The sequence below is a fragment of the Solea senegalensis genome, linkage group LG3, assembly GCF_019176455.1.
Source record: "Solea senegalensis isolate Sse05_10M linkage group LG3, IFAPA_SoseM_1, whole genome shotgun sequence".
NCBI lineage: Eukaryota > Metazoa > Chordata > Actinopteri > Pleuronectiformes > Soleidae > Solea > Solea senegalensis.
This window is the reverse complement of record NC_058023.1, coordinates 17,782,390-17,794,677: the sequence shown is the minus strand read 5'-3', so window position 1 is coordinate 17,794,677 and position 12,288 is coordinate 17,782,390. Positions and strand designations below refer to the sequence as shown.

The 12,288-nt window shown below is 39.2% G+C and overlaps 2 protein-coding genes across 2 annotated transcripts in view; one reads left to right on the top strand and one right to left on the bottom strand.

Moving 5' to 3' along the window:
• The first annotated feature begins 779 nt into the window (after positions 1-779).
• ndufa5 (NADH:ubiquinone oxidoreductase subunit A5) lies at positions 780-3,543 on the top strand. The gene is made up of 5 exons (XM_044020279.1): positions 780-860; positions 1,441-1,485; positions 2,096-2,212; positions 2,305-2,370; positions 3,351-3,543. Exons 1-5 carry the CDS (start codon positions 840-842, stop codon positions 3,450-3,452), a joined length of 351 nt encoding a protein of 116 aa, XP_043876214.1. The 5' UTR covers positions 780-839; the 3' UTR covers positions 3,453-3,543.
• Positions 3,544-3,717: 174 nt separating this feature from the next.
• Positions 3,718-12,288, bottom strand: part of cog5 (component of oligomeric golgi complex 5) — a 63,941-nt gene continuing 55,370 nt past the window's right edge. Inside the window, exons 16-22 of the mRNA XM_044020275.1 lie at positions 11,987-12,049; positions 9,512-9,615; positions 8,026-8,263; positions 7,847-7,923; positions 6,496-6,622; positions 5,603-5,682; positions 3,718-4,055 (exon numbers count right to left, since the gene is read on the bottom strand). Of these exons, the coding sequence (XP_043876210.1) occupies positions 3,929-4,055; positions 5,603-5,682; positions 6,496-6,622; positions 7,847-7,923; positions 8,026-8,263; positions 9,512-9,615; positions 11,987-12,049 (816 nt within the window). The 3' untranslated portion in view covers positions 3,718-3,928. The remainder of the gene's footprint in view (positions 4,056-5,602; positions 5,683-6,495; positions 6,623-7,846; positions 7,924-8,025; positions 8,264-9,511; positions 9,616-11,986; positions 12,050-12,288) is intronic.

The window sequence follows — 12,288 nt, the reverse complement described above, 5'->3', positions numbered from 1 at the left end:
ATTATGTATGAGTATGAAACTTTAGAGTCAGTAAAAAGGACCCCCATTTTATTTTTTGTATGCTGTTCCTTTACAAACAAGTGACAGTAGTTCATTAAATTTTCATAAATATTGTTCTTTATAATAATTCATATCTTTCACTTGGTGTCACTCCATGATTGGCAACATTTTTTGCAAACATACAGAGCCAATCATGATTTAGAAGTGCCAAGAGGAATGCATTACATCGCCAGCAGAGGGCGCCTGTCTGTGACAAGGCTACAATTTAAGCAGGAGTTGTTCTCTTTGTTTTTGTTACGTTGAGTTCCTGTAAAAAGGTCATCTGAAAAGTGTTACGCTTGAGCAGCCGCCGTAAAGTTCAGGTAGAATATTGTGAAGTAGCAGTATTTTTCCTGTTCGATTACATATAACAAAAAAGAAGAGACGTGAGACCGAGCTCCCGAATCGCTTTTACTAAAAATACATTAATTTACCTGAAAGCCAAATATGAATCTTATAAATTCACTAGAATGGTAGATATTATTAATCATTTTGAAGTGGATTTCTTTTGTTTTGGATGGAAATTGGTATTTATGAAATTTGGGTCTCAGTTTGGTTATTTTTTGTAGGTCAAAAAAGTTCAGAATGTAATTCTTTTAAGATTGAGCAGGGTATAAATCATTTTAGCGGATCTATTGAATTAGTTTGAATATTTTTTTATCGATACAAACAGTTCCATGTGTACCCTTTTTCCAACACAAGAAATAGTTAATAATATATAATAAATGTCGCATAAATATGACTATCCTACGTCAAGTTTAGTAGCCGGAAGTGGCTGGCGACACTATTTCCGGTGAGCGATGGCTGGTCTGTTGAAGAAGGTACGAGTAGAGGTCATGAGTTTGTTTTAAATGACATTTAAATAGGAACAATGCCAGATAATGCGAAAGCATTTGCTTGACATTGCTCGCTGCAGCTGTTTATTAACGCATTTGCGCCGCCGCGGTGACTTGGTGAGCTGTCGTTTGTTTTGCTAACGCAGTTAGCATTAGCTTTGCTTACTGATTAAAATATGGAAACAGTGAAAGCGGATTGTGGTCACTACGTTCGCCAGCCCAGTCCTACATGAAACATGCTGCACTTATCACCATCCCCCTACAACGTCCTACAACTTTAAACCCGGTATTAAGATTTGATGTTCGCTCCATCATTGTTTAGCTAAATGTCACATGTTTTTCATTGTTTTTCCTATTGAAATGCAATGTTTTTCTTTGACACTGTGGTCAAATCTAAGAGATAATGTGCAGGTAAACACGAGGAGCATGTCTGCACAGGCAGGTGGGAGGTCATCGGACTGGTAAAGACAGGAAGATAACGATGAGGAGAAGAACAGGCTGTAAAATAATGACGGACACCAGTGAACAGAAATAACTGTGCTTTTAACAAGCTGTTCTTTTCTAGACAACCGGTCTGGTGGGCCTTGCCGTGTCCCACAATCCACATGAGGTGAGCGCGCGCACCACACACACACACACACACACACACACACACACTCTTCCCTGCATGTCTGTGTTTGGTTTTGTCTGGTGTGGTGAGTCCTGCTGCTGTTACACCTGTGTATCTCCATATCCTTTTTTTCTATATCTATATACAGAGCTTAACACATTTTTTTTTTTAGACCAGTACCCAATGTAAGGTTTATGCCACAGCTGCCCTTAATTAATTGGTAATTATCAAAATCATATAACGATTAACACACCAGTATGTCGAAGCTCTTTAACTGAAATTACAAATTTTCTGTTTCACAAAAAAAAAAATGCTACTAGAGCACATTAATATTTCTTGATTTAAGATGTCAAATTATAGTTAGTCAATTACATTCCTGAACAGAAAGATTTGTTAGCCTGAGTTGACGGCACATTTTAGCTCAGCTCACTTGGAACCTGGCCAGAGCAGGTACCAAAAAAGCAAATAAAACAAATAGGTGGCTGATTGGAAACATTTTCCATATCACCCAGTCCTACTGTGAAAGCACAGTTGACAAAACTAGAGAATGGATTTGATGCAGTATGTGGTCATGCAACATGTGTTTTCTGCTCTGCTCTCTCCTTCTCAGCGTCTGAGGGTCCTCTACACAAAGATCTTGGCGTCTCTGCAGACGATGCCACAGGATGCCGCATACAGGAAGTACACGGAGCAGCTGGTCAGCGAGCGCTACAACCATGTCAAAACGGTCAGTAACAGGCCTCAGTGCAAGTGAGTGTGTTTACACATCCGTGAGCATCGAGGACATGATTTAAAAAAAAAAAAAAAAACTCTTCACAGGAGCCTAATGTTGAGGAGCTGGAGAAGAAGCTGAACTGTGGTCAGATTGAAGAAATCATATTCCAGGTACGTTATTGTTCCACTCGGTTGATAATAATGAGGTCATCGTATTCAAAAACACTGCCATAGTGTTTGGAGTGTTTGTACTAGAAATGTTATTTGCTCTCCACACGTTCACAGTGTGACTACTTTCTGTCAAAACAATGTACACCAGGTTCAGGGATTTTTAAATAAAATGTGTAATATAACTATCTTGGTAGTTGTTCTTATAAAACAGTATAATGTACATTAGGGATGCACCGAAATGAAAACTGTTGGCTGAAACCGAAAATCAGCACTTTTCATTGTTTTCACTCCGTGGTCCATCAACCTTTGTGTAGAAGGCTCTTTAGTTCTGCAATTAAGGGACTAAGGTCTCTTTAGTTAACTGCTCAAAGGGGCGAGAAGAGAGAGAGTGTTCTCTGGTGTGAAGTGACTGTCATAATCGGCGCTGTATGCAGCCAAGTTTCGCTTTTGCGCAAAAAGACGTTCAATAGACTGCAGTCCTGAGTTGTTCGCTTTGTTTCGGTGATAAGTCTTTTGGACAAAAAAACAAACATTTCGGCAGGCATTACATTTTTTGTCATTTCACTGCAGTGGTAATACATAACAGGAAGTACTCACTCCACTGGTAATTTCATCCTTTTCAGGTCACGTGGGACCTAAAAGGGATAGTCCAGCATTTTTTTTTTGTAACTGACGCTGACTTTGTTTGAAGTGCGAGTCTATGCACACCAGACGTGTCTCTTTTTTCTCTTTTTAAAATTTAAAAGAAAAAACTTAATTTTACTCTAATTGTTTCTTTCTGTGATGTGATTTACTCGCATGTATTGAGCCATTCGCTTAATGTGAATAGTGAAGGTTTGATAAGAAGCTCTTATTTGAAACTTTTACTATTTATTTTAATTAACTTATGATATGGAAAGACTTGAAATGTCCAATTTATTGTTAAAACAGTATAGAAATGTTTCAGTGACACTGACTGGTGTGTGTGTGTGTGTGTGTAGGCGGAGTGTGAGCTGGCTCTCTCCAGGAAGATGTCACAGTGGAAAGCCTGGGAGCCGCTGATAGAGGAGCCTCCAGCCAACCAGTGGAAATGGCCTATTTGAGTTCACTAGTGTAAACTGTTGTCTGAATGCGTGTGTGTGTATGAACCATACTTCTACAAAATGATGTACAAATTAAACTCCTGCAAATATCCCCATTTATTCTCTAGTCATTAATTGACCAGACAGATCCATTTTCGTATTAGTGTGAAGATCATGAAGAGGAAAACTGCTCCTGTGATCTGGATTCAGTCTTTTACAGACTATAGTAACGTAATTGTGTGACTTTTGTATGACTGAAAACTGAATTTGAACAAAACAAGAGATGTGAGGCTTTTCACCATTTTAATGACCAAATAACAAATAAATTGAGAAAATACAGATAAATTAATTAACAATGACAGTTGCTGCCCTAAACCAGAGATTAACCATTCCAATAATATTCAGCTTTTTGAGTTAAAGCTGTGTCAGTTCACATGAAGCCACTCAGGCTCCGCCTTCACTCTCACTCATGTGGTAATGATGCAGCAACAGCATCTTCAGCCTCTGACATCCTGTGAACCACTGGTGGCTCTCTGCAGCAGCTGGAGCATGATGGGATAGACGGGCGCAAACTCCTTCCCCTGCCGAGTCCTCACCGACTGCACATAGGCCTCCAGAGCGCCCCTAAGAGGATGACAGAGGAAACGGTTACACTCAATTCTCAATAATGAGACTGCAATTTCTGTTAGAAATCTGTTAGGAAACAGGAGTTTTTCAAAGTTAAATGTCTCGAGTTACTTTCACCTGTTTTTCTTTTTTGGATGAGTAAAAAAATAAAAATGGTGAACCCAAAAATCCCATTAAGAAGCAAATCAATCTGATGAAGATTATTCTAAACTCAGTGTATGAGAGCTAGTGAAAGTAATGCAGTGTTCACAGTGTGTTGAGCTACTGAGATGCATTTAAAAACCCTGGTAAACTTCATCACCTCTGCTGCATCTATAGGGGGGGTCTCCATCCATACACAAGTAGTATTTAATTCACCGCCATGTGTATTTTGTGTTTTCTGTAATACAGTATCTCACACACTTTAAAGTATTAATGCTGTTTGAAACAAAACAATGCATTTAAAATTGCACCAATATTATGGCTTATTCATTTCATTTTGTTATTATCTGCCCACTTGTTACTGTATCACATGTATAGTATAGTATGTTTTTGGCCTCTAACTGTATGAGTAGTTGCCCATCTCACAACACCACTCACTCATCACGCAGTGCAACTGTTTGATTAACTAATTGGCAAATTATCACTAAGTGTTAGAGAACACCTCTGAATTAGATTGGATAAAAATGTATGGTTTATGTTTAGTATTGAACCAATTGGACACGCCCGCTCTACAACGTGCTGAGTTGAGAGGAGCAGCTTGAAGATGTATTCAAGGAACCTCATAAATTTCAGCACTTCTGCAAACATATGATGTCCACTAACTAAATGTGTGATGTTGCTGCCACCTTGTAATAACAGATGCACCACAAATGAGGTCGACATTGGAGTAGAAAGATTTCTTTTGTTTGTTGTGCAGCTTTTTAATATATTACTACAGTACTAACTGACTTTATTATCTGTGAATAATCAAATACGCATGCCTCACCCTGAATGAAGAGTCAGTGTGTTGAACAGTTATTGTTGTTCCTTAGAGTGGCTCTTAAAGGTTTTGTTTGTTGAACATTTTAGCCAGAGGTCGCATAGAAAAGCCAGACTAAAACTCAGAGTCAAACAAAAGAGTCCGTCTTGCAGTCAGATCAAAGTTCACATTTCATTTTTATCAGTGGCTTCTTTCCTGCATGCTAGTCTAGTCTGCACAGGCAGCAGCAGTGTCCATCATCCATTTCAGTCTCCTGGCACATTTATGCATCCGCCTGGAACCAAACACACAAACCAGGGCACCAGTAGTTTGTGCTTGTCCGTCATTATTCCCATGACAGGCAGGTGGCAGTACTGAGCTATGAAACAATCTGAGCTAAGAAATTTGTTTTATGATTCATTTAAACATCATTATAATTAAAAAGAAGTATTATAAATGTCACTCTTATTATTGTCTCCCATATTATCTTGAGTCTGTGTCTTGAAAGTTTTCCTTTTTTTCTCTACATAACATAAGATGTATTGCAAATAAAACTGGATTAAATAAAAGTGAACAGAAGAGGCAAAAAAAGCTGACAGTTTACCTGATGAGGCTGAGTCTGTCTCTCTCTGAAGGATGATCATCCAGCCACTGAGAGTAACGAGCAATGGACCACTCCGCTCTCTGAGGGGGAGGAAGCACCGTCATTCACTATCATTTTCAAATCATTAATAGTAAGATTTGTAATAGTTCAGGGGGTTTTTAATAGTGGGGCTGTATGAGGTAGTAACATAGTCAGAGCTGTTTGCGCTGTACACTGAGACACAAATGTTTGCCCTCAGTGAAAAATTGATGTCAAAGTGGACACAAGGGAAAAAAAACCACCTGATATATCTTCAGAAAATGTTGACCTCTTAATCTCACTGCAGCTGGAAACTGCATCTCATCTCCCGGAGTCCATTTTTTTTATTGATCCACTGCTGCCTCCATCAGTAAGTTCAAATGTGTTATTTTGTGACTTTGGGATTCAGAATTTTGGAAACATTACATGTTTTTTCAAACTTATTTACAAATATAAATCCGACAAGTATTGATAGTAAATAGAGTCCTCCTGTGCACAATTAGATCTCAGAATAAATACACCTGTTCTGTGACGGCCTCAGAAGTTTATTTTTTTCCAAACAAACAGCATAGTGAAGACCAAGGAGCTCACCAGACAGATCAGGGATAAAGGTGTGGAGAGGTTTAAACAGAGTTAGGTTATCAAAGAATATGACAAGCTTTAAACATCTCACTGAGCATTATTAAATCAGTCCATTGAAAATGTAAGTATGGTAAACAGCAAACCTACCAAGGCATGGCCGCACTCGGAGCAACTATGCGTGTCATATGCTGGTTCTCAGTGCAGGGGACCAGCATACGACGAACTTCATGTTCGTGTTCGTGTTCGTGTGTGTGTGTGTGTGTGTGTGTGTGTGTGCGTGTGTGCCGGCCGACCTGATGAGGTGACTTGAGTTCAGACGGGGCTCTGGTGAGGAGGAAGTGCAGCAGGGTGCTGTAGGGGATGAGATCACCCACAGCTGGACTGTTGGCTATCAGCTCACTGGTCTGAAACAGCAGTGGTCTGGAACACATGAACACACTCTCAATGACATCTGTCCATGTTTTAGTCCATTAACAGCAATGGGCTAAAACATGTTTGTATATCATATCTTAGCACTGGCATTTACTTCACAGAGAGCACTCTTTACACTCACCATTATTTCTCAGGTTACAATGTCACTGTGTGGAGACACAGAGCAGCTGAACAATGACCCTGATATTATGGCCTGGTCATGTTTATGGCTGTGCTCCAGGTTAGATGTAGCTTTTGAACGCACATTTATGGCAGTATTCAATCTTAAGTGATAGATGTTTTTCAAGGTACTGAACTAAAACTTGGAAAACTACACACATCACATTCTGATCAGTTTGAACACTAATCTCAAAGCTGCTGTCGGGGCTGTTTTCTTTTAGCTAACTTCTCATGAAAGCATTAGGTTAGGTGGCTGACAAACAGCCTGCAGTCACGAGCAGAGAGGACCGCCTCTTTGTGGAGTTCTGGCTCTGATTAGATAAAGTGTTCAGAGACACTGGAAACATTTCTCCTTGATTTAATGTCTGAGCCTAAGACTGAAGCTGTGTTTCAACTGAGTGGAACAGTAAGGTACAAATCTTTTTGCATTCCATTAGGAAAAGTACCAAAATAACCAGGTCCAAATGTTCCACTTTTGGCACACTTCCCTTGGGGTACCAGAGTGAAATGGTACAGTGCAGCCAGCTGATTGGGCGACAGATAAACGTCCCTCCCCTGCGATCGGTGTCTATTCTCGTACAAGCTTTGACACAAACTGTCTTGTCTGCTTGTAGATGACAGTGACAGCTATCAGAATTAGAACATATCAGGAATTAATTAGAAACCATTAGATGGTTACTCAAGGTCTGCAGTTTAATGTTAAATTTCAAACCCTATTTATTTTTCTATTTTCTATGAGCTATTTCATGAAGTGTAAACTGTATGAAAATGTGAATTGTTGTCTTTTGTTTGTTTGACCTTAAAGAATTGATAGTATTGTCTGTCACCTACAACTTCAATTAGCAGCTTCTGCTAATTCAGGCATATTTACATGTGTGTTTAATCCTGATTCGCTCTGCCCTTCTTTAAATGAATGAGATTTCAAATACAGGATTTCACTGAAAGTAGAATGACTTCAGTTGCTGCTGTTTGAATATACAGTATCTCCTCCACTGCTTCTACACCACAAAGTGGTACCACAGAGGATTGTTGTGAGTGTTGATGTTTACACACCTGAAGGAGCGCAGCATCCTGTATGGTTTCCCCAAATCAGACACTCTCCTGCACAGAGGAGCCACTGCCATCTCCATCTGACACACACATGAGAAAATGCACAGTTCACGTCATTACTGCTGCGTCACTGAGACAAACTCTCTGATGGACTAGACACAGCTTGAGAGGATCCGCCTCACCTGAGCAAAGTCAGCAGCCAGTCTCATCTTGCCTCCCTCGCCCAACGGGCGCAGCAGGCTGGCATGGCGGATGAACAGCTCGATGGCTCTCTGAGCGATGGACTCCGTGCTCTGGTAGATGAAGTCGGAACACTGGACGTGTCTGAAGTAGTCGCTCATTACTCTGGAGATGAAGCCCTGCAGCTCCTTCATGTACAGGGAGCAGGGCACATCCGGTTTGTCAGGGCTGGACAGAGGCCTGCAACACAAGACCCACTTTTAATCATTTCAGTTACCATGGTTACACTAAATATGGTAACACCACAAAGAATAACATTCAGTCTTGTTTAGAGGATGAAACACAAATCACTGCAGTTGCTTTCACACCTGCACTTAAATGTGGACATCTGCCTGCATGTGTGAACACAAATGTTCATTAAATTGACAATTTCTTTGTTTTCTCTCCCTCCCTCGAGTTTGTGCTCTTCCTCTCTGTCCTTACTAAATGTCATTACTGCTAACGATAATATTATCCTTATCCAGTCTTCATCTACGGCTTGTCCTTTTCTGAGGGTCGCATGAGGAGATGGAACCAACCCCAAATGGGATTGGGGCAAGATGCATGATGTCATACCCTGGAAGAGATGAGGAAAATGATAGTGATGATAATAATTGTTATTTATTTCTCCTTTATCTTCTTCTCTCCTTTCCATTCTTCTTTTCACCCACCTCTCCTTGACTAACCCCCTTTCCTTCCCCCTCCTTTCTCTCCTTTCTCCTACCCCGACTGGTCGAGGTGGATGACCGTACTCAGAATTTAAAGAATTTTAATTTTATTAATCCCCTTAGGGAAAGTATTCCTCTGCATTTGACCCATCCTAGAATAAGGAGCAGTTGGCAGCCACACTGAGTAGTGCCCGGGGAGCATTGGGGGTTGGGTACCTTGCTCAGGGGTACCCCAGCCCGTTTAAACCGGCGACCCTCCGGTTACAAGTCAAGTTCCCTTTCCACTTGGCCACGGGCTGTCCCGTTAGGCCTGTTAAAAGAGTGTTTTTTTTCTCTCCACTGTTGCCTTGCTCACTGTGTTCCTGTTGCGTTTCTCTGTAATAATTGTAACATTATGACCTTACAATGTAAAGTGCCTTGAGATAATGTATGTTATTAATTGGCACTCAAAGGTAAAGTTTCATAAATTGTAGGTATGTGAAACTTTGTCAACAAACAAAACAAACAGCTCACGAGAGAACAGAGAATAATATAGCCAGAATGCTGCTTTCATGTCTAAAAGCAGGTGTTTTAAACCTTAATTTGGGGCAAAGTCAACAATCTCTTCATTTCTTAAAATCAGATTTGACTCATAAATCGAGTTCTAAGTCCCTGCAACCAAAAACGGTAAAACTATGACTGTCCACCCGTTCATTTAAATAAGGGCCTGGGTTAGTGGTTTCCAGAAATCCCTGCCAGGTCCATGGAAAAGATTCCTCTGGTTCTTCTTGAGGTTTCTTACCCCGAGAAGTCCTCCTGGTGTAGTGTGATGATGATGGCCTCTATGGAGTCACTGACTGACTGCAGCAGAGGCTGCACTGCGCTGCTCATCAGCGCCTGCACTCCCTGCATCATCAAAATAACAAAAAAAACACAGTTGAAGAGCTGGCAGAAGACAACAGCTCCTGGTCCAAATCACATTAACTCTTGAGACTTAGGGGCACCCTGTTGCCATAGCAACACAATTGGGTGAGCAGTGGGCACACGCGCACACACCCACCCACATATATGTGTACATATATATATCTACATATATATAGATATACATATATGTATAAATATAGGTTTGATGAGTGGTTCACCTTTGAAATATCAGATGTGGGTGTGTGCATGTGTTAACAGTGCTGTTTTCACTCTTCTGTTTTTCCACCAACGTCGTGGAGATTCAATATGTGATCTACTAGTGTGTGTGTGTGTGTGCATATTAAGCTGCTTTCACCCTTGTGTAAAAAGATAATGTATGTATCATAAAATCTGATATACATGCTTTACTATGCACAGACTGTAAAAAAAATAAAAAAAATAATCAGAAACAGGAATTTAGTCATGTTATGGGCTTTTTTTATTTCTTCTTTATGGTAGAATATTTGTGACACAGTTTGATAATTATATTTTTGAAATAGTTTGGTTTAATTACTTTTATCAAAACACCTGCTGGCGCATAAATCCATAAGTCATGTTATTTATTTAATTCAGTCACTAAATTAAGTGTTTATTAAGGTAAAACTTAAGAATACCAAGAAATGTGCAATCTGTAATAACAGAGCATATACTTGGAATTAATGAATCAATATTTTATTACCGACAAATCCATATGTAAGAAACAGACAGTTGCAGAAAGCAAGAGCATCAATTCATGATCCTCAGTGTCTTATACTTGTGTTCATTCATGTTTCTTTCAGTATTGAATGATATGATATATTCAGACAAATTGAGGAAAATGATTTTGTGAGCTTTAATGATTGTCTTTATCTAAATCTCTCATAGAGAATATCACCTCGAGGAGAAAGAGTAAATGTTTTGGGGCATTTAAACTCTGAACATAACCTCATCCCCATCAGGTTAAGTTACCATGGTGATGTGGGTTAAAAGAGTCTCTTTCACGACACTGAAGAGGTACTTTGGTCACTGACATTGTTTCACAAAGACATGTGGTTTTATAACATCCCATGTCTGACCACCACCTGAAGGTTCCACAGTTCACAAAGAGCTCCACGGAATTAGGCGCTGTATTACTTGATATATAATGTAATTTTGTTCATCACTTTGTTACCAAAAATATTATTTATAACCACAAGAAACAAAACAACCGTTATGTTGTGTTTCTGATCTCCTCCACACTGTTTCTGGATCAGCAGGACACCTACACACTAACAACACAAGCCAGAGTCATGTGTGTGAAACCATAATGTGCCAAAATAAATTTCATTTCAGTTTAGTAATGAATAATAATAATGCTTTGATACATTACTGTGAAAGTCTGACTTTCAATGGAATCGTCAAATGTAGAAGTAGCTTTTTTTTCTACCCTAACCTGTACTTATTTCACATGATCAACTGTGTATTTGTTGATTTTCTATTATTTTTAGTTAGTATTATTGATTTTTAATGATTTTTAATTGGTTTTCAATAGAAAATCAGGAGGCAAGCAGAACAGATGAAGGACTGCTTTCAGAAGAGTCTCTTCAAACATAGAAATTGTGGCTTTTGAGTGACAAGCCAGAGTTTGAGACGAGTCTCTCAGCTTAATCCCCGTTTGAAGCAGATGTATCTAAGGAGTTACGATCACTATGGCAACCATTTATTTCAGCTGGGAACACACACAGACACATGACTGAGATCAGTGGATCACAGTTTGCACACACACAAATTCATAAGTTAAAAAGATGCAGAGAGACACACACACTTGAGACGACAATCAACAAGAATAAAAATACAGCAAAATAAATCTGTCATCTGTCAACAAATACAAAACAAAAAAGATGACATTTTCAAGATTGCTGTGTGTCGTTAGTAGTCGTTAGCCTGTAGTTAGTTAGTGTTATTTGAGTATTGAGTATGGTGCCCCTATAAAAAAAATGGTCTTGTTTTATTTGTTTTATTTTATTTTTTGTTGGTTTTCATCAATTTAGCAGGCTGTTCCACTAATCGGAAGGTCAGAGGTACGATTCTTGGCTCATCAAGTCTACATGCCATGTTATTGATTGTTTGTGTGTGTGTGAATGTAATGTAAAAGTGGTTAAAGATACACATTTTTCATGTACAATAAAAAGCTTGGAGGAATATGTTTGTTATTTGTGAGGAAGTGCTATTTAAATTATATACACAAAACATCTATAGCAAGGACACATGTAATTGAGATGCTTTCAAGTGTCAGTTGCTTCAAAGAAAGTGTGTTTGCAATTAAAAATATGACTAAAATGTTTTGCTGCAGTACCTCCAGAGAAGAAGACATGGCCTCTGCAGCAGCTGGTGGACAAGTCCCCAAACCTGATATAATCTGCACGGGAAAAGTAAACAACAACATTAATAAAATCAAGTCATTTCAACAATAAGTGTAAGGCTACTTTCATATTTGACATTATCCTCTATGTGCCATTCATAAAACTGTTGGTGACAGAACACATGGAGAGACATATGCTTTATTTGATTATTACAAGACAAGAGAGGAAGAGACTGCAAATATTCAACTCTTTATGTAAGACACCAGAAATACTAATACTGCGATTACGATGTTGC